The sequence below is a fragment of the Ochotona curzoniae genome, unplaced genomic scaffold (assembly GCF_017591425.1).
Source record: "Ochotona curzoniae isolate NIBS_2020 unplaced genomic scaffold, NIBS_Ocur_1.0 patch75, whole genome shotgun sequence".
Taxonomy (NCBI): Eukaryota; Metazoa; Chordata; class Mammalia; order Lagomorpha; family Ochotonidae; genus Ochotona; species Ochotona curzoniae.
This window is the reverse complement of record NW_024467056.1, coordinates 674,083-693,641: the sequence shown is the minus strand read 5'-3', so window position 1 is coordinate 693,641 and position 19,559 is coordinate 674,083. Positions and strand designations below refer to the sequence as shown.

At 49.0% G+C, this 19,559-nt stretch overlaps 1 protein-coding gene across 3 annotated transcripts in view; it reads left to right on the top strand.

Annotated features, from left to right (window-relative positions):
* The window catches only part of LOC121168183 (vam6/Vps39-like protein), a 45,649-nt gene extending 27,385 nt beyond the window's left edge, over positions 1-18,264 (top strand). For all 3 annotated transcript variants that reach the window (XM_040998060.1, XM_040998062.1, XM_040998063.1), the window contains 15 exons: positions 2,423-2,552; positions 8,401-8,543; positions 9,763-9,906; positions 10,319-10,460; positions 10,587-10,673; positions 11,140-11,213; positions 11,467-11,565; positions 13,025-13,142; positions 13,528-13,656; positions 14,320-14,422; positions 14,613-14,658; positions 15,919-16,068; positions 16,210-16,344; positions 16,541-16,632; positions 17,373-18,264. In XM_040998060.1, the coding sequence (XP_040853994.1) occupies positions 2,423-2,552; positions 8,401-8,543; positions 9,763-9,906; positions 10,319-10,460; positions 10,587-10,673; positions 11,140-11,213; positions 11,467-11,565; positions 13,025-13,142; positions 13,528-13,656; positions 14,320-14,422; positions 14,613-14,658; positions 15,919-16,068; positions 16,210-16,344; positions 16,541-16,632; positions 17,373-17,448 (1,668 nt within the window). In that variant the 3' untranslated portion in view covers positions 17,449-18,264. The remainder of the gene's footprint in view (positions 1-2,422; positions 2,553-8,400; positions 8,544-9,762; positions 9,907-10,318; positions 10,461-10,586; positions 10,674-11,139; positions 11,214-11,466; positions 11,566-13,024; positions 13,143-13,527; positions 13,657-14,319; positions 14,423-14,612; positions 14,659-15,918; positions 16,069-16,209; positions 16,345-16,540; positions 16,633-17,372) is intronic.
* The last annotated feature ends 1,295 nt before the right edge of the window (positions 18,265-19,559 follow it).

Sequence of the window (19,559 nt, the reverse complement as noted above, 5' to 3'; positions counted from 1 at the left end):
CCCCTCAAAAGGCCACATGGGTGTAGGGGCACAGAGCAGCATGGGGCTAGATTGGAAGTGGAGCAGCTGGAACCCTAACCAACTGTCATGTGGCATGCCAGTGGAGGCCTAACTCATTTCACCATGATGTTAGCCTACTTTTCTTAACGGGAAATTCTCAGTGCTCTGCAGGTCGTGCATTCAATCTCCCCTGTCCTTTCTAGGCTCAGACTTTACTGCATTCTCATTTTAGGACCTAAGACAGTTGGTTGATAACACTTCAGTACAGGGGGAATGACTAGAACACCTACATCCCACACCAGGTATCTAGGTTTAATATCTGGCTGTAGCTCCTGATTCCAGGTTCAATGCAGATCTCCCAGGACACCTGTGGTAGCTCAGGCAGCTGGGACACCTGTCGTAGCTCAGGCAGCTGAATGGCTGCTGCCCCTGTGGGAGACCTAGATCGAGTTCCCAGCTCCTGACTGTGGTTCCTAGGCTGTTGTGGGTATTTGGGCAGTAAACCAATAGATGGAGCTCTCTTTTCCTTCCCTTCCCTCCTCTCCTTTCCCCTCCCCACCTTTCCCTCCCCTTTTTCTCTTTTGCTCTCATAAATAAATACATTTTTTGAACAATAAATAGATGTGAAAGCATAAATTATCAGCAGACTTACTAAACTTTGGCATTAACAAGACATAGAACGAAGTGTGCCAGAGGGCAGTTCATTGTGGGCTCGAAAGGTATCCTAAGGGTGGGTGTTGGAGTTGGCCCTTTCAAGATAGGTAAGGTTCAGATCAGGGTAGGATTTGGGAATGTTAAAATACTAAGAGGAAGTTTGAAAAATGAAAATAAATGTGACCTGTTGGAGCTCATGAAAATGGAAAGTGTAGTTTGTTTGTATGGGAATAAGTGAGATAAGGAGGCTAACAGTTTTTGCAAGTTTGTGAAGCACCAAGCAGGAAAGTTGAGATCTGGTGCAGTCCTGTGCTGGCAGTAGTTTAAACCAGTATTAAGGCAAAGTAAACAAAGTGGTGACACCGCACATTAAGCTGCCTTTTGCAGTGTATCATATCAGTGCCAGAGTCCCCTTGCTCCATTTCCCATCAAGCTTCAGGCTGATGCACCTGGGAAGGCAGCAGATGATGGCACAAATGTTTAAGCCTCCCACCCCTGTGGGAAACCTGAATGGAGCTCCTCGTTTCTGGCGTCAGCCTGGTCAAGCCCTGGTCGAGGATTGTGACCATTTGAGAGTAAACCAGCAGATGGAAAGTCTGTCTTCCCTTCCTTTTCCCTCTCCCCTCTCTCTCTCCCAACTCCTTCCTTTCTGCCTTCCCTCCCTCCCCCACTGCTCTCCTCCCCCAGCCTCCTCTCTCCCTACATCCCCCTCTCTTGTGTCACTCTGTATAATAAATAAAGTTTGAATAAATCAATAAATAAAGTTCTTGTTTAAAAATATTTTAAAATTTTTATTGGAAAGGAAGATTTACAGAGAGAGAAGAATCTTCTATATACTGGCTCACTCACCAAATGGCCCAAATGACCAGAGCTAAAGCATCTGTGGCCAGGAGCCAGGAACCTCTTCCCAATCTCCCATATGGGTGCAGGATCCCAAGGCTTTGGGCTCTCCTCCTCTACTTTCCCAGGCCACAAGCAGGGAGCTGGAGTTGAAATGAAGCACCAGGACCTAGAACCAGCATCCATATGGGATACTGGTGCTTGAAGGTAGAGGATTATCCATTTGGGCCACAACACCAGCCCCAATAAATAAAGCCTTAAAGAATAGATTTTCTGAAAGAAGAATTATATTAGACAAGGCAAAACAGATTAAAAGATACATTAGACAAGACAAAACAGTTAAAAGACAAGTCAAAACAAATTAAAAAAAAAAGATTTTTAAGTAACAACTCAACTTCATTGGCATGTCTGTAAACTGACTTTTCCAGCCACTTCCGCCATGCCAGGGTCTTCCCCATCTCTCCCCATCACTTTGGGTTCCAGCACATGCACTGTTCTGCTTCCCAGCAGCACACACTCCTCTTGCCCTCTCTTCTGTACTCTGTTTCTCCTTGATTTTTGTTTGTTTGTTGTTAAACTAAACCCTAGGCTTTATTCAGATGCAGCAGGCTTTTCCTTTAATGTCCTTTTTTCAGTGTCTGGAACAGATCCAATAATCACATGGCATTTAGGTGATGCATGTCCTTAGTGCCTCTGGTGACCGTTCCATCATCTTTCCTTTGTCTTTCCTGACCTTGACAGTTCTCAGAAGTACTGGTTAGGCGTGAAGTTGAAAAGTGTGCTGTGTTTTAGCTATACAGTTACTTAGCAGTCATGTTTCTTGTACACATTAATGTCTTTATCTCCTAGGAAACTGTCTCTCACCTGGAGTGTGCTGAATAAACATTTTTTGGGCAAGTGAGTTGTTACCATTGTGCTCTCTTACTAGGAAATGAAAGATGATTCTGACAGTGAAAAACAGCAGCAAATTCATCACATCAAGAACCTGTATGCCTTCAACCTCTTCTGCCAGAAGCGCTTTGATGAGTCTATGCAGGTGTTTGCTAAGCTTGGCACAGGTAACATGTGGGTGGGGTGTGAAGATAAGGAACTAACGGACGGAGACGAGACAGGACAGGCAGAGGTGGTGCCAGGTTTCTGAGAATGGGCAGAGCTTACACGCATCTACATTGGTCCACAAAGCTAATCAGGCCCTCTGGGCAGCCCCAATGCTTCCAGGCTTACACTCCCAATCCTGTGAGACTGGTTTCCCCCATAGCTACGGGCTTCCAGTGTTCTTAGCTCATGGTGCCAGGAAATCATTCAGTTTAACCAGTACATATTTGAATATTTTGCGTTTATTGAATGTTCTTCTAAATGGAGGTCCCTGGATTACCTAGTAAGTCATTTATGAGGAGCCCTTTCTTTCCTTGGTATCCTAAAATCTTTGTAGACATTTGAGCATTTTGAGCATAGCAGTGAGGAGCAGGTGCCTGGACTCAGTGGTGCTGAGCTCACACAGTCACTGCACCCCTCTGGCTGCTGTTTGCTCCTCTGAGAAAGAGGGACAATAATAGCCTTGCCCCAGAGGGGTGCTGGGAGGTGTGACATGCGCAGACAATGTGAAGCTCTTAACAAGTGCTGTGTGGGTGTCTGCAGTTGTTATCATGATTAAATGTCACTTTTCTATGTGTTCTTCTTTTGCTTAACTTGAATCAGTCTATAAACACATGGTTTCATAAGTTTCTTTTCTGGTTTGCTTGGCTTTTTATCTACCATCCCTCAAGCTCAGCCAGTATAAACTGTGATGACTTCCTGTACCTGTTAAAGTTCTTGACTGTAAGCAGTGCAGACCAATATGGGGTAATTCAAGCATAATCAGTGGTGCAGGGTTTTTGGAATATTAGGGGGATGGCATTTGGAGAGATCCATAAAACTGGTGGAGATGAGCCTTAGAACTAGGGTGAAACAGGAGCTCAGGAGGCCCGCCAAGACAAGCTGCAAACAGGAAGCTACACTTTGTAGTCAGGGCAGGCTGGGTAGACATCCACTGCCATAGCCACTTCTGGAGCTGCTGCCACTTCCACCTCCCCTGTTACTTAATCTTGAATAAAAAACTGCCTCCCAAAACTAGTGCAATAGCTAGTCAGTATAACAAAGTCATCCCAAAACTTTACCTCTCGTGTTGTCTGTGGGTCAGAATCGGGGGAGGGCTCAGCTCTTGCTTCAGGTCTCTCATGCAGTTGCATTTGTATGTCCGTGGGGCTGCTGTCCTCTGAAGTCCCTCCTGGGTTACAGGATCCACTTCCCAACACACGAGCTCTTTTGCCTGACAGTGGGTGCTGGATGGGGTCCAGGTGGGTCCCCCCACAGAGCTTCTGGGGCACCCTCATTTGTGGCTGACTCCCCAGAAGGAGCCATCCAAGTATTTCCTATGTCTGTGACCTCTGGTGTATTTTGTTCATGTACAAGAGTTCTCCCAGGTTGAATGCAAGAAAACACACACTCCATCTCTCTTTGTTTTGCCTTGTTTTGATTTTGTAAAGATTTATGTTTTCATTTGAAAGGCAGAACAACAGAGAGAAACAAAGTCACCTTTCATCCACTGACTCACTCCCCTAGGCAGAAACCAGGAATTCCATCCTGGTCTCCACGTGGGTGACAAGGACCCTAGCACTTGAACCGTCCCCTGCCACCTTTGTAGATACAGTAACAGGGAGCTGGATTGGAAATGGAGTAGCAAGGACTCAAGCTGACACTCTGATATGGGATGCCTGCATCACAGCTAGTAGTCCAATCCACTGTGCTGCAATGCCTTGTTTTTGTTTTTGAAAATTAATTTCTTAGACCAAGAGAGTTCCAATCCACTGATTCTCTTCCCCAGTGCTTATAATGGCTGGGTCTGGACTGAAGCTGAAAGCCGGGAACTCAATCTATGTCTCCCACATAAGTGGTAAGGGCTCAGCATCTTGAACCATCTCCTGATGTCTCTTGGGATCTGCACTGGCAAAACTGGAATTAGGGCTTGGATCTGGGAATTAAACCCGGACACTCCAGAAGGAGATGTCGGTGTCCTGACTGGTGTTGTAACTGCCAGGCTAAATGCTTGCCCCACACACCATCTCTATCAAAGAAGAATACCCTGTTACATTAGAGGAGTACGTAAGATGGGATCTGTGGTGATGTGTGCTTGTCATCCTACCTCCATTTCTCAAGATCAAGAGGATGTTGTCAACCAGGATTAAGTCATATTCCCACTCCCAGACTGTCCCAAGGTAGGGAAAGAGGTGAGGTGAGGCTCTCACCTGTTTTTAAAGGCAGGTATGTGGTAGAGCTGGTCTGCCACTGGGATGACACGTGGCATGTCTGTGTGTTGTTTTTGTTTTTGTTTTTTTTTTTTTGTCATTGTGACAGAAACTCAGGCCTGGGCAATGCTTAAAGGAAAAGAAGGTTATTTAGCTCAAAGTTTTGAAGGATCATAGTCCAAGATGGGACAGCCACATGGTTTCAGCGTCTGAGGAGGGCCTCATGGCTACATCATGAGGTGGCAGATGACATTACAGTGTGAAAGGGAGAGAGCCGTGTCAAGAAAAGACAAGAAGATCAGAGAGGACCCGATGCAATGGCCTAATGACTAAAATCTTCACTTTACATGTGCCAGGATCCCACATGGACATCAGTTCATATCCTGGCTGCTTCACTTCTCATCCAGCTCCCTGCTTATAGCCAGGAAAAGCAGTCGAGGATGGCCCAAACCCTTGGGACCCTGCACCCACATGGAAGATCAGAAGTGCCTGGCTCCTGGCTTGTATAATCTGTCTAGTCTGGCCATTGTGGCCACTTAGAGAGTGAGTCAGTAGATGGAAGAGCTTTCTATCTCTCCTTCTCTCTGTGAATCTGCCTTTCTAATAAAAATAAATAAATCTTAACAAAGAAAAGATGATGATGATGACCAGAGACCAGGTTTGCTCTTTGTTTTATCACCTGCTCTCACAGAAGCTAATTGAATCCCTTGAAAGCTACCTTCATCCTCCTGGGTGTGGTGACCACAAGTCACCTGCACCTTTCAGTAGGCTTCACTTTGTAAAGATTCCACCACCTCAGTACCAGCACACTGAAGCTTTGGGGAACACAATCCCACCATACCCAAAACTTGGCAGTGTGTAAGAACAGCTTGCCCAAAGGGAATTGGTTGCTATAAAGATGGGGGATGAGTGCTGGGCAGCCTGCAAATGGTAGACATCTGCCCTCCGTGCTCCAGATGAGAGCATCATTGTCAGTGCCCCACTGGCCCTTTGGGCATAGTGAGACAGAACTGCTGTAGTAGCCTGACCCCTTTTCCATGCACCAGTAATGCTCATACCCTAGCCCTGAAGCTTTAAAATCAATCCTGATGGAGTGACAGCTTTTTAATTTATTTATTCCTACCCAACCCCTTATTATTTAAAAAAAAAAAAGTTTCTTTGAAATGTAAAAGAATAAGGGTGGGAAGTGGGGCAGACAGGGAGAGACGGGTCTTCTTTCCACTGATTTCCTCCCCAAATGGCCATAATAGCCATATCTAGACCAGGCCAAAGCCAGGAGCCAAGAAATCCATCCTGGTCTCCCACATGTGGGGCAGGGGGTGACCTAACCCCCTGTGTCACCATGCTGGTCCCCAAGGGCACCTTTTATTTTGTTATTCATTGAGATACATACATGTTTGCCATGGTGCCTTGTAACTGGCTCTGTGAAATCTTACGTTTTGTCAAGCATACAAAGAGTAACAGGGTTCTGGGAAACACTAAGGGTGGGGGCAGACTACTCAGCACCTGTGTAAACACAACACTGATGGAAACTGTAAAACCCCACTGTGCTCACATTTGTGGTACTCGTCCCAAAGTCATGGTCCTTGGAAACCCGGGGGCTGATTCTTCCTTCAAATCACAGATTGTTGCAGACATCTGCTTTGAATAGAGACCAACTTCATCAAATAGAACACCTTATCCAGGCTACAGACTTCGGTATGAGACCAAGGGGGAAAAAAGTGATGTGGGGAAACATCTTTTCTTCATCTCTATTCTTGGCCTTTCCAGATGGCCTAACTTAGTAAAGTCTATGATTCCTGAAGCTAGTGAATGGCCACTCCTTTCGCTAAAGGAGGACATCTCTTTAGGTTTTCAGGTAGAGTTAAGGCATTCTGTCTAAACATGAGGAAATTTGCCTTTTGCTACTAAACATTTGGTCAATTCAAGACATTAACAAGGTGGTGGCTCAAGCACTTGAGCCCCTGCCACAGTGTTTATTAAACTATATTAACAAGCTAGGGAAAACTGCACAGAAACCAACAAACACAACTGCTGCCTAAAGTTGACATCATTCCCCTATTCAGCAGATAAAGCTAATTCCCACTGAAGCAGCAGCTCATACTGTGACAGAACTGGACCTGTCGGGGATACCAAGCTCGAAGAAGACTGTATAAGCTTGGAGTTGGAACAAAAGGAACATGTCAGGGCATGTTTCCTTTGAGGCAGAAGGAGCCACCCGCAGAGGGGAGAGGGTGCAAACATTTGGAGAATTAACTGATAGATGGAAGAGGTGTTTCTATGTCTTTCAGAAAGGGAATAGAGGCTGGGATGAAGCAAGGACAGGAAGCAATTATTGAGTACAGAGTTTGAGTTGGGGTGGTGGAGATACATGCTAGTGATGTGCTACAACAGAATAAATGTGTTTAATGTCACTGAATTGTCCACTTAACAGATGGTTACAATGGTACATAGATGTGTTATTCTTGTTTTTGTACACATACACACACATTGTTGGATGGAGCAGTAAATTCTTCTCCTGGACACTGATAATAGGGGTCAGAAAGTTGCTGGTAACCAACCACAGCTGCCTTGCCTAAGCGGTGCCTCCCAGATACTGTCTAGCTAATTACCTGCACCCTGGAGTATACTCAGTCTGAGACATGGGTGGCTCAGCATAGGAGACCTCCATCTTGTTCCAATTTCCAGATCTTTCACTCATACTACCTTTTTTTTTTTTTTTAGATTTATTTACTTTGAGCCCAGTGCAGTAACCTAGTGGCTTAAGTCTTTGCTTTGCATGCACCTTGCATGCATAAGCTTCTTCAATGTGTTCCATGTGGGTGCAGAGGCCCAACGCTTTGGGGCCATTCTCTGTCATCCTCCCAGGCCAAAAGCAGCAAGCTAGATGGGAAATGGAACAGCCAAGACATGAACTAGTGCTCATATAGGATCCCGGTATTTGTAAGAGGGAGGACTAGCCAATTGAGCCGTCATCCTGGCCCTCTCATTTATACTTACAAGGGGCACTAGATGCTCCTCCAGGACCCTGATGCAAGGGGCTTGTGAAAAGTTGTTCCTGGCTCTAGAGCCCCTGTGAGCAAGAAGCTACACAGAACAGGTGATAATGGGTGCTGGGGCCCGCAGACCATAAAACAGACAACATCCCACAGTACCAGTGCACACTGAGCTTTTTGCTCAGACCCCCATGGCAGGTCATGGATCTGTAGGCCTCTCAATCCGGGTCAGCTGTTTCAGACATCTGTGAGATCTGTGCGATGGCAACACATGCTAGGAAGCATTACTTTTTATTACAGAGTCTCTTCAAACTTTTCTACTTTACTGTCATCCATGTTTCCTTGGAAATGTTTTTCTCCTGTATGTTCAGGGAGTTGATAAATGCTCAGTTCTGATTTTCCTTATGCATTTCTGTCTTAGTATACAGAGTGTTGCCATTTTTGTAAATTTTTAGTTAACTCTAACATATGTACCAGAGTCAAAACATATATGTACCAAACTCATTGGGATTTTTGTGAACTTAGCGTGATTTCTTCCAAAAAGTCAGTATGGTGATAGTCTTGTTTTATTTCATCCTGAAATAGCTGGGCTCCTTTCCGAAGAATGACATTTGTCTTGCCCACAGATCCCACCCATGTGATGGGTCTGTACCCTGACCTGCTGCCCACAGACTACCGGAAGCAATTGCAGTATCCTAACCCGTTGCCTTCGCTCTCTGGGGCTGAACTGGAAAAGGCTCACCTCGCTCTGATCGACTACCTGACCCAGGTAGGTGTGGTACAGATTTGTAAGGAAAAGTTTACCTGGACATCCCAGTACCTGCGACTCCTTGGCAAGGAGTGTCAGACACTGGCATCCCATAAAGGGGTGCTACAGGAGTCTGCAAGGAAGCAGAGCGTGGTTCCTGGTATCAGGATTTGAGCAACAACTGCATGATATTGTTAAGTTCTGACTGCAGCAGAAAGAAACTGCCTCCTGATATTAGAGAAACTAGAAAGGGTACATTTTAGTTTGCAAAATATGAAATTTTTTATGCATTTAAAAAATATGTATTCTTGTCTCTTTGAAAGACAGAGAGACAAAGAACTATCTGCCACTTCCAGCAGATGGACCAGGCTGAAGCCAGGAGCCTGGAACACCATCTGTCTCCCACATGGGTGACAGGGGCCCAAGTTTTTGTGCTGTCACCTGCTACCTCCCAGGATGTGCGTTTGCAGGAAGCTAGATTGAAAACAGGCAGAACTCAGACTCAGTCACTCCAACATGGGATGCAGGCATGCCAAACAGTATCTGAGTCACCATGCCAATCACCCACCCTCCATAAGATGCTTTTTTTATGTAATTAGAAATTATTTATTCTAAGCTTTTTTTGTAGTATTGTTATGAACAAATAAATGAAATGCCAGAGTCAGCAGCAAATCTAAGATCTCCATTAAAGTTTCCTAAACCCTGTGTCTATTACAGAAGGTGATTGCTTATTCCCTTTTCACACCTTCCTTGCAGGGAGTTTTATACTAAGATTTCTTTCTCTTCAGTGTTGTGCACCCCTCTCTAAGGGTTCTCCAGGTGGGCACTGGACAGTCTCATCAACAGTGTTGTTACGTGGCTTTCCACTCCCCGTTCCTGGGCCCAGGTGCCCACAAGTTTATCATGCCTGACCTTGAGCTCCGGGGATACCCACCCAGCTGTTGCTGCAGCCTGCCAGGACACTCAGACCTGCTTTTCTGCCTGCACGCCACACAGCCCTGTGCCAGGCACAAAAGGGTACCTGGACAATGAAGCCTGGCCAGCCCAGGGCTTCATGTGCAATAAAGACTCCATTGATCATTGTAACTGTGGCTGTAGGACACCTAACAGAAAGCAGATGCTACCATGAGCTCAGACTTGGAAGGCATGAGCTGACTGGAGTATTCTAAATGACTCAGCAGCTCAGGTGACAAAGGAAGAAATAACCCTGGCCTTGACCGCACGTTTCTGGCCCTTGCAGAAACGAAGTCAGTTGGTTAAGAAGCTGAATGATTCTGACCACCAATCCAGCACCTCCCCGCTCATGGAAGGCACACCTACCATCAAGTCCAAGAAGAAGCTGCTGCAAATTATTGACACCACCTTGCTCAAATGCTACCTGCATGTGAGTGCCCTGTTGCCCTGGACTTGTGAGAAATGCAAGAGAGAACTAATTGGGGTGGGGACAGGAGGCTGCCACTAGGAAGGCCAGGCCTATGATAACAGGGTCCACGTGGTCTTCGCCTCAAGCCTGGACATTTCTTGGAAGTTAAAGGTTGGAGTAAGAGGTTAATCCAGAATCCAGTTAGCAAAGACAGCATCTCCCTGAGAAAATTCTTGTCCACTCCAGAGCATGAGAACCCATTGTATAAGAGGCTATAGAGTTCTGATAGCCACAACCTGTTTCCCTGCAGAGGGGTGGCTTGCTGCCTCTTGCCCGTACCACATCCTGATTCCTCAGTCTGGAGCAGGCTTGGGCCAGGGAAGGGTGGGGCTCCCCAGGAAACCCTTTCCCCTGAAGTCCTGCTCCGCTGCAGACCAACGTAGCCCTGGTGGCGCCCTTGCTGCGCCTGGAGAACAACCACTGCCACATTGAGGAGAGCGAGCACGTGCTGAAGAAAGCCCACAAATACAGCGAGCTGATCATCCTGTACGAGAAGAAGGGGCTGCACGAGAAAGGTGCTCAAGGGAGGGGGGCAGGGAGCGGGGTAGGGAGCCTCCTGTAGGTCGGCAGGGAAATCCTCTCAGGGGGACGAATGCCTGGGAGAAGAGGCTCTTCACCTTGTTCCTGGGCTTCCCTGCCAGCTCTGCAGGTGCTGGTGGACCAGTCCAAGAAAGCCAACTCCCCCCTGAAAGGCCACGAGAGGACAGTGCAATACCTGCAGCATCTGGGTAAGGCCAGCATTTTTTAAAAGTGTATAATTTTACCTATTTGAGAAGCAAGAGAGCCAGTCAGAGCTCCAGTCCTGGAACTCCATTGGGATTTCATTCACGGGGGACAGGATTCCAGCCCTTTGAGCCATCACCTCCTGTCTCCCAGGGTATGTATGCTAAAGAAGCTGGAGCAGGAGTGAAGGCAGGATTCAGACCCAGGCACCAATAGGAAAAGCAGGGTATCTTAACCACTGGGCCAAATGCCTGCCCCAGGGTCAGCTTTTAATGTGGGAGAAAAGATTTCTCTTCAAAGGAAGCTGATCTCCCTCCATTTCTGATTTCTGGTTGATTGAACTGTGACAGCTGCTTGGCTTGTAGCTGGCCCAGCAGCGTCCGCCAACCTAGGGGCCAGGGCTTGGACCTGTCTCCCTGTCCCTCAGCAGGGTGCCCTTAGCATGCTGACGAATCTCTCCTCTCCTTCTAGGCACAGAAAACCTACATCTGATTTTTTCCTATTCAATGTGGGTGCTGAGAGACTTCCCCGAAGACGGGCTGAAGGTAGGCCCAGGGAATGGCCAGGACTTAACTGAGCCATGATTGATCCCACTCTATTGAAAACAGTGGTGGGTGGAGGGTCAGGAACCACTACTGCAGCTTCATGGAGTTCTCAGGGATACCCAGAAACTGCTACAGGCAGGCCTGCAATCTGGTGTGTCACACCTGAGCTAGCTACAGGTGCCTCCCATGCATCCTGTGGATCCTTGCTGTGGTGGGCATGAGTCAGGTGGATGAGCCCAGGTCTTTATTACAGATATTTACTGAAGATCTCCCAGAGGTGGAATCCCTGCCCCGTGATCGAGTGCTGAGCTTCCTGATAGAAAATTTTAAGGGTCTGGCCATTCCATATCTGGTATGCTGCTTTTTTTTTTTTTTTTTTACTTCACTGAAAGCTTTAAACTGGGTTCCAAGACTGCCTGGTTCAGTGACTGGGACTTTGGGGGTTGGTAGAAATGGAAGGAGTCTTCTTGCAATCTCCCATGAAGAAAAAGATCCCAGGAAACCAATTTGGCATTGTGTTATTGTTGGGACCTTCCAAGGTACAGGAGAATAAAACAAAGACATTTTAGAGGAAAACACTATAAAACCACACTTGTAAAACTCAACTGTGATCACAGGACAATCAACCGGATTTTAAGAGGCATGGGTGTTATGGGGTAGCAGGGTGAGGTGCCTCTGGAGACAACCTGTTTTGGAGTGTGTCTGATCTAAATCCCGCCCTTGCAGCTGATTGGCTTCATGCTGATGCTCAGCCAATGGAGGGAGCTGGTAAGGGCTCTACTCATGTGGAAATCTCAGATGGAGTTCCTAGACTACAGCCCTGGCTGCTGTGCGTATGAGGAATGAAACAGCAGATGGAAGATAACCTGTCTTTCTCTCTCTCCTCCCCTCCCTCTGTCTCTGTCATTCTGCCTTTGAAATAAATATAAATAAATAGATCAACTTTTAAAAATATATATTATCATTGGAAAGGCAGATTTTACAGAGGAGAAACAGAGAGAAAGATCTCCTATCTGCTGGTTCACTCCCCAGATGGCCACATCAGCTGAAGCTGAGTCCATCTGAAGTCAGAAGCTAAGAGTTTCTTCTGGGTTTCCCATTTGGATGCAGGGTCCCAAGTCTTTGGGCCATTCTATACTGCTTTCCCAGGCAATAAGCAGGGAGCTGGATGGAAACTGTAGCAGCCAGGACTTGAACCGGTGTCCATATGGAATGGCAGCTCTTGGAGGTTGAAAGAATTAGCCAGTTGAGCCATGTGTTTGGCCCTAGTAGACCACATTTTTAAAATGAGTTTTAAGGGCCTACATTGTAGCATAGCAAGTTGAGCTGCCATTTGTGATACTGGCATCCTACAGTGGAGTACAGGTTTGGGTCTTGGCTTCACTTCTTTTAATCCAGCTCCCTGATTATGTACCTGGGAAAACAGCAGATGATGGCCCACCTGCTGATTCACTCCCTAAGTGGCCATAATGGCAGGGGCTGGGCCAGGCTAGAGCCAGGAGCCTGGAAATCCATCCCTGTCTCATGTGGGGTCAGGAGCCCAGACATGGGAGCCATATCATCTGCTATTTTCCCCAGATACACTAGCAGGGGAGCTGGATCTGATCAGGAGCAGGGCAGCCAGAACTCAAATCCATGCTCCAACATGGGGTGCCAGCCTCATAGGCAGCAGCTTAATATCCTATGCCACAATGCTAGTCCCAGTTGGTAGTCTGAGAAGAGCTGTTCCTTGGTAATCTTTGTGGTGATATTAGTGAAGAGAAGGGGGTCACAGCAGAGAGGGTGCTAGGCAGATGTTCCTTTTACCTTAGGAGCATATCGTCCATGTTTGGGAGGAGACCGGCTCGCGGTTCCACAACTGCCTGATCCAGCTCTACTGTGAGAAGGTGCAAGGTCTGATGAAGGAGTATCTCCTTGCCTTCCCTGCAGGTACCAGTCTCAGGCAAGGAGTATGGAGAGTCCCCCAGAGGTGCCAGGGAGCCGAGAGGCGCAGGCTGGGCCTGCACAACCAGGGAGCCCCTATTTTCCCTCTGTATGTGGCTGGTAGCCATCCCTTGGGGAGGGTGGAAGGAACAACTCGGGCTGCAAGGTTGGACCTGGGAGAGACGGGGCTGCCTCCCGAGGACTTCTCTGTTCAGCCACTTGGGTTGTGTTTAACCCTGGGCTGATAAGGAAACCATAAGTTCAGAGAAGTCTCTGGAAGCTACCATAGAGGAGGCCTTGTGACCCCAGAGCTGCATCGTCACACTCCATCCCCTTCGTTCCCTGTTGAGACCGCTTGGTTGCCCAGAGGTCCCCTTGTTGTTTCTTATAGGCAAAACTCCGGTCCCCGCTGGAGAGGAAGAGGGGGAGCTTGGGGAATACCGGCAGAAGCTCCTGATGTTCCTAGAGATTTCCAGGTTCTACGACCCAAGCCGGCTCATCTGCGATTTCCCTTTTGATGGTGAGTGGCTGACTGAGGGGCGAGGAGCTGTGAGTAAGGGGAACTGTACCAGCTGATCTTGCCCTCTGTACCATTGCACGCCCCCTGCATGTAGAGTCAGACCTGTGAAGACCAGGCCTTTCGGGTCAGTGCCCACAGTGTGTGCTCTCTGAAGACTCACTTGGAACTGTGGCTAAGAGAACTCTTTTTTTTTTTCCTGGGTGTGATAATTGATAGCCAAGTTGTAATCTGTTAATTGACACAAAACGTGTTTTTGGCCAAGTTCATTGTTAGTAGTTTCTGTAATCCGACACAATGTGTTTGAAAAAGGAGCATTAATCTGACCAGCAAGCGCCACAAAAGCTGGGCACAAGCGCATGGGTGCTTGCCTTATGAGTGTTGCCAAGCGTGCTGGCGGTGCTTATCCTGTTCTTGGCTGTCGGGTGGTCCTCCTCAGCTTCTAGGTGGTCACACAAAGGACCAAGTGAAGCCCCTCCTCAAACAGCTGCCTCCCTGCTTGGCAGCACCTAAGTAATTTCCCCCTTGAGGAAAAATACATAATTATAGTCACGCTTGCCTCCATATTCTGTTGCCTTGGCATCCATTGCTGTTTCCTCCAAGTACCTGCCCTCTGTCTCCCCATGGCCGAGACGCTTGTTTTCACTTGCTCCTTCCTCCTCCCAGGCCTCCTGGAAGAACGCGCTCTCCTGCTGGGACGCATGGGGAAGCACGAGCAAGCTCTCTTCATCTACGTGCACGTTCTGAAGGACACAAGGATGGCTGAGGAGTAAGTCGGCTCCTCAGGGAAGGCCCCAGAGATGGGAGGCAGGAGCAGCTGAGCAGACCTCTGTCCACTCAGCGGGGCACCCGGCATTCCTTCCCTTGGCAACCTCCAGCACTGGCTATGGAGAGCCTGCTTGAGGTGGCCATGTGGGTGGCCTGTCCTCATGCTTGCCTCACCAATGTCTTCCTTGCAGATACTGCCACAAGCACTATGACCAAAACAAAGATGGCAACAAAGACGTAAGTAGTGACCCTTTCCCAGAAGCACCTGTGCCTACCCCTGCCCCTTTCACAAACCTGGCCAGCAGCTGCCGCGGATACCAGGGCTGGATCTGGGTGCGAGCTGGTGCGTGTAACCTGGGTTACATCTGCCACCTGTGTGTTCCTTAGTGGCACTCCTGTTCCATCCCTCACAAGAGTCCTAATTTGTTTTAGCAGGTTAAGTGGTCAGCCTTTGCGAAGGAACTTTTCGGGGTTCTGTGTATTAATTCTGGAGTATACCTCATTCGTCTGTAGACACTGGTTTGGCTGAGGGTAGGGGCTGCTGCTGGGACTCAGGGGTACAGCCCAGAGATGCTGCTAGTATTGTTCAAGATGGTCCCAGTGAGCAGGACCCCCAGGCCTAAGGCTGTGGTGCTGGCACAGTAGCAAGTGGGCATGGCATCTTGAGTTAATCCCCATCTGCCAATATGTGGATTAGGGAGTCAGCCTTCGAACCCACAAGAAATGAATGATCCTTTTATTTAGCTTTCTATAAACCATACAATGCATTTGGTGTTTTTTCTCTCAAGGAAATAAACAGTCCTTTTTTCACATCTTCACTTGATTGGCTAGTGTTACCAAAATTTTAGAAGGTGGAACTAATGGGATTTGGATGCTCTATCCAGCTGACACTAAAGACTGACCTTTTTTTTGGTAATATTTATTTATTTTTTAATTTTTATTGAAAAGTTAGATATACAGAGAGGAGGAGAGAGAGAGGAAGATTTCCTCAAGTGGCCGCAATGACCAGAGCTGAGTTGATCCGAAGCCAGGAACCTGGAGCCTCTTCTGGTTTCCCATGCAGGTGCAGGTTTAGAACCTGCACACATGTGGGATCCCGGCACGTGTAAGGCAAGGATTTTAGCCACTAGGCTACCGCACTGTGCCCTATTTATTTAAAGGAAGAGTGGCACAGAGATGTAGAGACGAAAACAGAGAACTTCCACGCACTGGTTTATCCCCTTATGGCTGCAACAGCCAGGACTAGGTCAGGTTAATGGCAGGAACCCAGAACTCCATCCAGATCTCCCTTGGGCCATCCTCTGCTGCTTTCCTGGGCTCATGAGCAAGGAGCTGGATAAGAAGCAGAGCATCTTGGATCTGCTGGTGTTACAGTGACTTAGCCTGCTGTGCCACAGTGCCAGCCCCAAGAGACTACCAATCTTGTTGGGTGTGCAGCAGTAGTGGGGGCACCAGAGGGCTGCTGTAGCCTGACCTGCATGTCTGTCTATGAGACAGGTGTACCTTTCCCTGCTTCGGATGTACCTGTCGCCCCCCAGCATTCACTGCCTAGGACCCATTAAGTTGGAGCTGCTGGAGCCACAGGCCAATCTCCAGGCTGCCCTGCAGGTCCTCGAGCTGCACCACAGCAAACTGGACACCACCAAGGTCAGAGGGTCTCTATTAGGGAGATGGAGACATCTCTGGGGAACCCCGAAGGAGAAATGTGGATGGGGAAGCACACTAGGCTCCTGTGCCATCAGACATCTCCTGGCCTCACTTTGTTCCCCACTCTGTTTCTGTCCCCAGGCTCTCAACCTTCTGCCAGCAAACACTCAGATCAATGACATCCGTATCTTTCTGGAAAAGGTCTTGGAAGAAAATGCACAAAAGAAACGATTCAATCAAGTGCTCAAGAACCTTCTCCATGCAGAGTTCTTGAGGGTGCGTGCCTTCCAGCCTGTAAGGCAGGCTTCTGTGCTTCTGTCTGGGACAGCTCCCATATGTCCCATATAGCACAGCTAAAACTGATCCTATAGCCAAAGGCCCGGAGGCTGAGCTGCCCAGCCCAGCTCGGCCCTCTGTATCTGTGTCAGGCCATGCAGTTTCACTCTCCGCCCCTCACCCCTCTCTTGATCAGGTGCAGGAGGAGCGGATCTTACACCAGCAGGTAAAGTGCATCATCACAGAGGAGAAGGTGTGCATGGTGTGTAAGAAAAAGATTGGGAACAGGTGAGCATCCTCCCTCCCCTGGCCCAAGCTCCAGGAGTCAGTGGTGGGGTGTGGAGAATACTCAGGGTGGACGCCTGCCCTTCTGCCCAGGAGGAAAGCATCCCACCAGCTGTCCTGAATGCTTTCTCCCAGGAAGATACAGACTGGTTGGGGTGGGAGCTGACACGTACCACCCGGGGCTGCTAAGATCTTGCCCCCACCCCCAGCACCCACTCCCTCTGGTGTGTGTGAGAGGCATGTGGAGCCTCTGAACAGGGATGGAAACACCCAGCCTCAGGCCCTGGAAAACCTGTGAGACCATTGGTTCTGGCCATGCCAAGGCCACCGGAGGTAGAACTTGACCTTCAACACATCCACAACAGGCTGATCTTTAAGCTGATCATTCTATATGATGTTATAAGTACCCAAATAACCCAATCCCTGGTCTGAAGAATGAGATCTTTGCACCTGTTGCTTAGCTGTCCTTGGTTAGAATAAGTGTGACAGAGCTCTGAGGAGCTTCCAGATCTGGGTGAGCTGGGGCCAAACCTAGAGCCATAATACTCCTCCCAATCCCTCTACCCTCCTGCACTCCAGCTGTGTGTGTTTCACCCTCCATTTCCTTTTTGAGCAGAAAGGGTGGCTACAGAGAGCCTCCACACAGGCTCTTCTTGGGGGTCTGGAGGTGCTGCTTCCGGGATGGCTCCTGGACAAGGTGCTGCAGGCATCCCTCACGCCTGTGCTATTGTCCTTCCCTACAGTGCTTTTGCCAGATACCCCAATGGAGTGGTTGTGCACTACTTCTGTTCCAAAGAGGTGAACTCAGCTGACACATGAGCCCTGCATCCCGGAACTTGCACAGACGGACAGCTCAGCCATCCCAGAGAGGCCAATGAGCAGTCAGCCTTCAGCAAGCAGGGGCTGCCACCAGCAGGACTCTCCCCATTTGGACACAACTGGCTACCTTGTGCCCTGAAACCTCGCAGACTCATGGGCTGGCGCTGCCAGCTTTTTGATAGAAAAAGATTAGTTCCACCTTACACCGTGATGTTGCGGGCAGTTCCAGTGTTCACCCTCTGCTGGACAGGAGGAGGTGCACCATCTTGCCTTCACATCCCTTCACCTGCATAAGGAAGCTTCTCACAAGTGTTCATAGCCACAGGCTTGTTTGCCCAGCTCTCTGTGGAGAAGCGCACGGCCCCAGAGGCCCCACTCTGGCTACACAAACCAGACGGCTAGCTTATGGTGTGACACAGCAGTTCCCCCAGAGCAGCTGTCCCCCTCTCCCCATGTCCCCTCAGTGATCTCAGCTTCTTCCTTTAAGCTTCACTCTCCTTTTGCGCTATTTATTGTCTTCCTTTGCCTCGCCCCTGACCACCGCACTTTCCCTCCCACGTTTCAAACACTCAGAGTAACCAACATTGAAATGGAATAAAGTGAGAAGTGAGAGGAAGTGTGCGCCTGCAGCAGCGCTGCCCTGCATTGAGATTGGATCGCCAGGCAGGTTGTAAACAGAGGCTCTCTGGCTGTCCACTCTGTGCCTGAAAGTTTAGGAGAGCAGCCTCGCTGTGGCTGGGAGAGGGCCCAGGGGCCTGCCCTCAGGGATAGCAGTGGTGGTGCTGCCAGCTGAGCATCTGCAGTATCCAGGCAGTCCTCAGCAGGGGTAAGCACTCCTGCAGACAGGTTGGTGCCACACCCAGCAGCATGGACCTCATGTGTCCAAAGCCTTTTCCTGTCCGGCTGGTCCCTGTCTCCCTGCCTCATTGCTTGGCCTGGCTGTCGGGAGCTGGAGGATGGCTCTGGAGCATGTAGGCAGGCTAACTGAGCTGCACACAGGGGACAATGACTGGATGCTGGCCTGCAAGGGAGGTATTCAAGGACAGCAGCCTGGGGGGTTTTCAGTGAGAACTCAGCATCTGCTGAGGGAGCCCCTCCAAGGCACACAAGATGATGTTCAGTGCTGCACGGGCCCAGGGTTCCTGCATCCCGCCCTCCTTGGGGACTGTGCCGAACTCAGTCTGGTTGTTCAGTGTCTTCTGTGGTAATGAAGATGAGGCTGGAGTCCAACACTGACAGCTTCAGTGGCCTGAGCTCAGTGCTCAGCTGTTTGTCAGCTGCAGCGGCAGGCCACGGTGGGACCAGCTGCTGGTAGTGCTAAGTGGCTGGGGTCCTCCCTGTGGGGGCTCCCCAGAGAGCAGGTGTCAGCAATACCACTCACAGGCCGGGGCCTCTGCTCAGGGCTGTGAGGCCGGGCAGCACTCCCTGAGAGCCATGTAGGACAGCATGTGGAAAAGACTGGACATTGCTACCACAAGAGCTGTGTTACCTGAGGCCCCATATGCCTACCTGGGACACACTTCCCCTGTGAGGTCAGCAGTGAAGCTATGAACCAGGCAGGAAGGGCCTCTCCTCTTCTTCCGGGCCTTGCTGTGCTGAGTCTTGTCACGAATTGTGTGAAGCAATAGAGTGCAGAACATGTACTTTCTTCTCTTCTGGTCTTCATACATGAACCCCACTGTCCCAAACTATATTCTTCCCTCCCTTGACTCCCTGCCCTCCAAGGAAGGCCAGAGAGAGAAAGCTGCTCTCCTAATAAACAATAAAGCAAGAAACCATACCTACAGAGGCGTCTTTTATGCCCCCTTCTGGTGATGAAAGTAACAATGGGAATGGAGTAATTTGTCTAAGAATTGGAAAGTGTTGTGGGGAATGGAAAACAGAAGAAAATTGGCAAGAGTAAGCCAAAGAGTAACTTAATCAGTGGGGTGCTGCTGTAGACGATGGTGGTGTTGGCAGCACAGAAAGGGAACACGTTGGGATTCTGCAAGGTTTGGCCAGCCCTCCCTTCATGTCATGTGCAAGGGCCTTGGGAGGAAGTGGAGTGGCTGGTGCTGAGGAATGTGTGAGAAATGCAGATGTGTTGGGTCTGCTGTACCGCCCCTCTCATG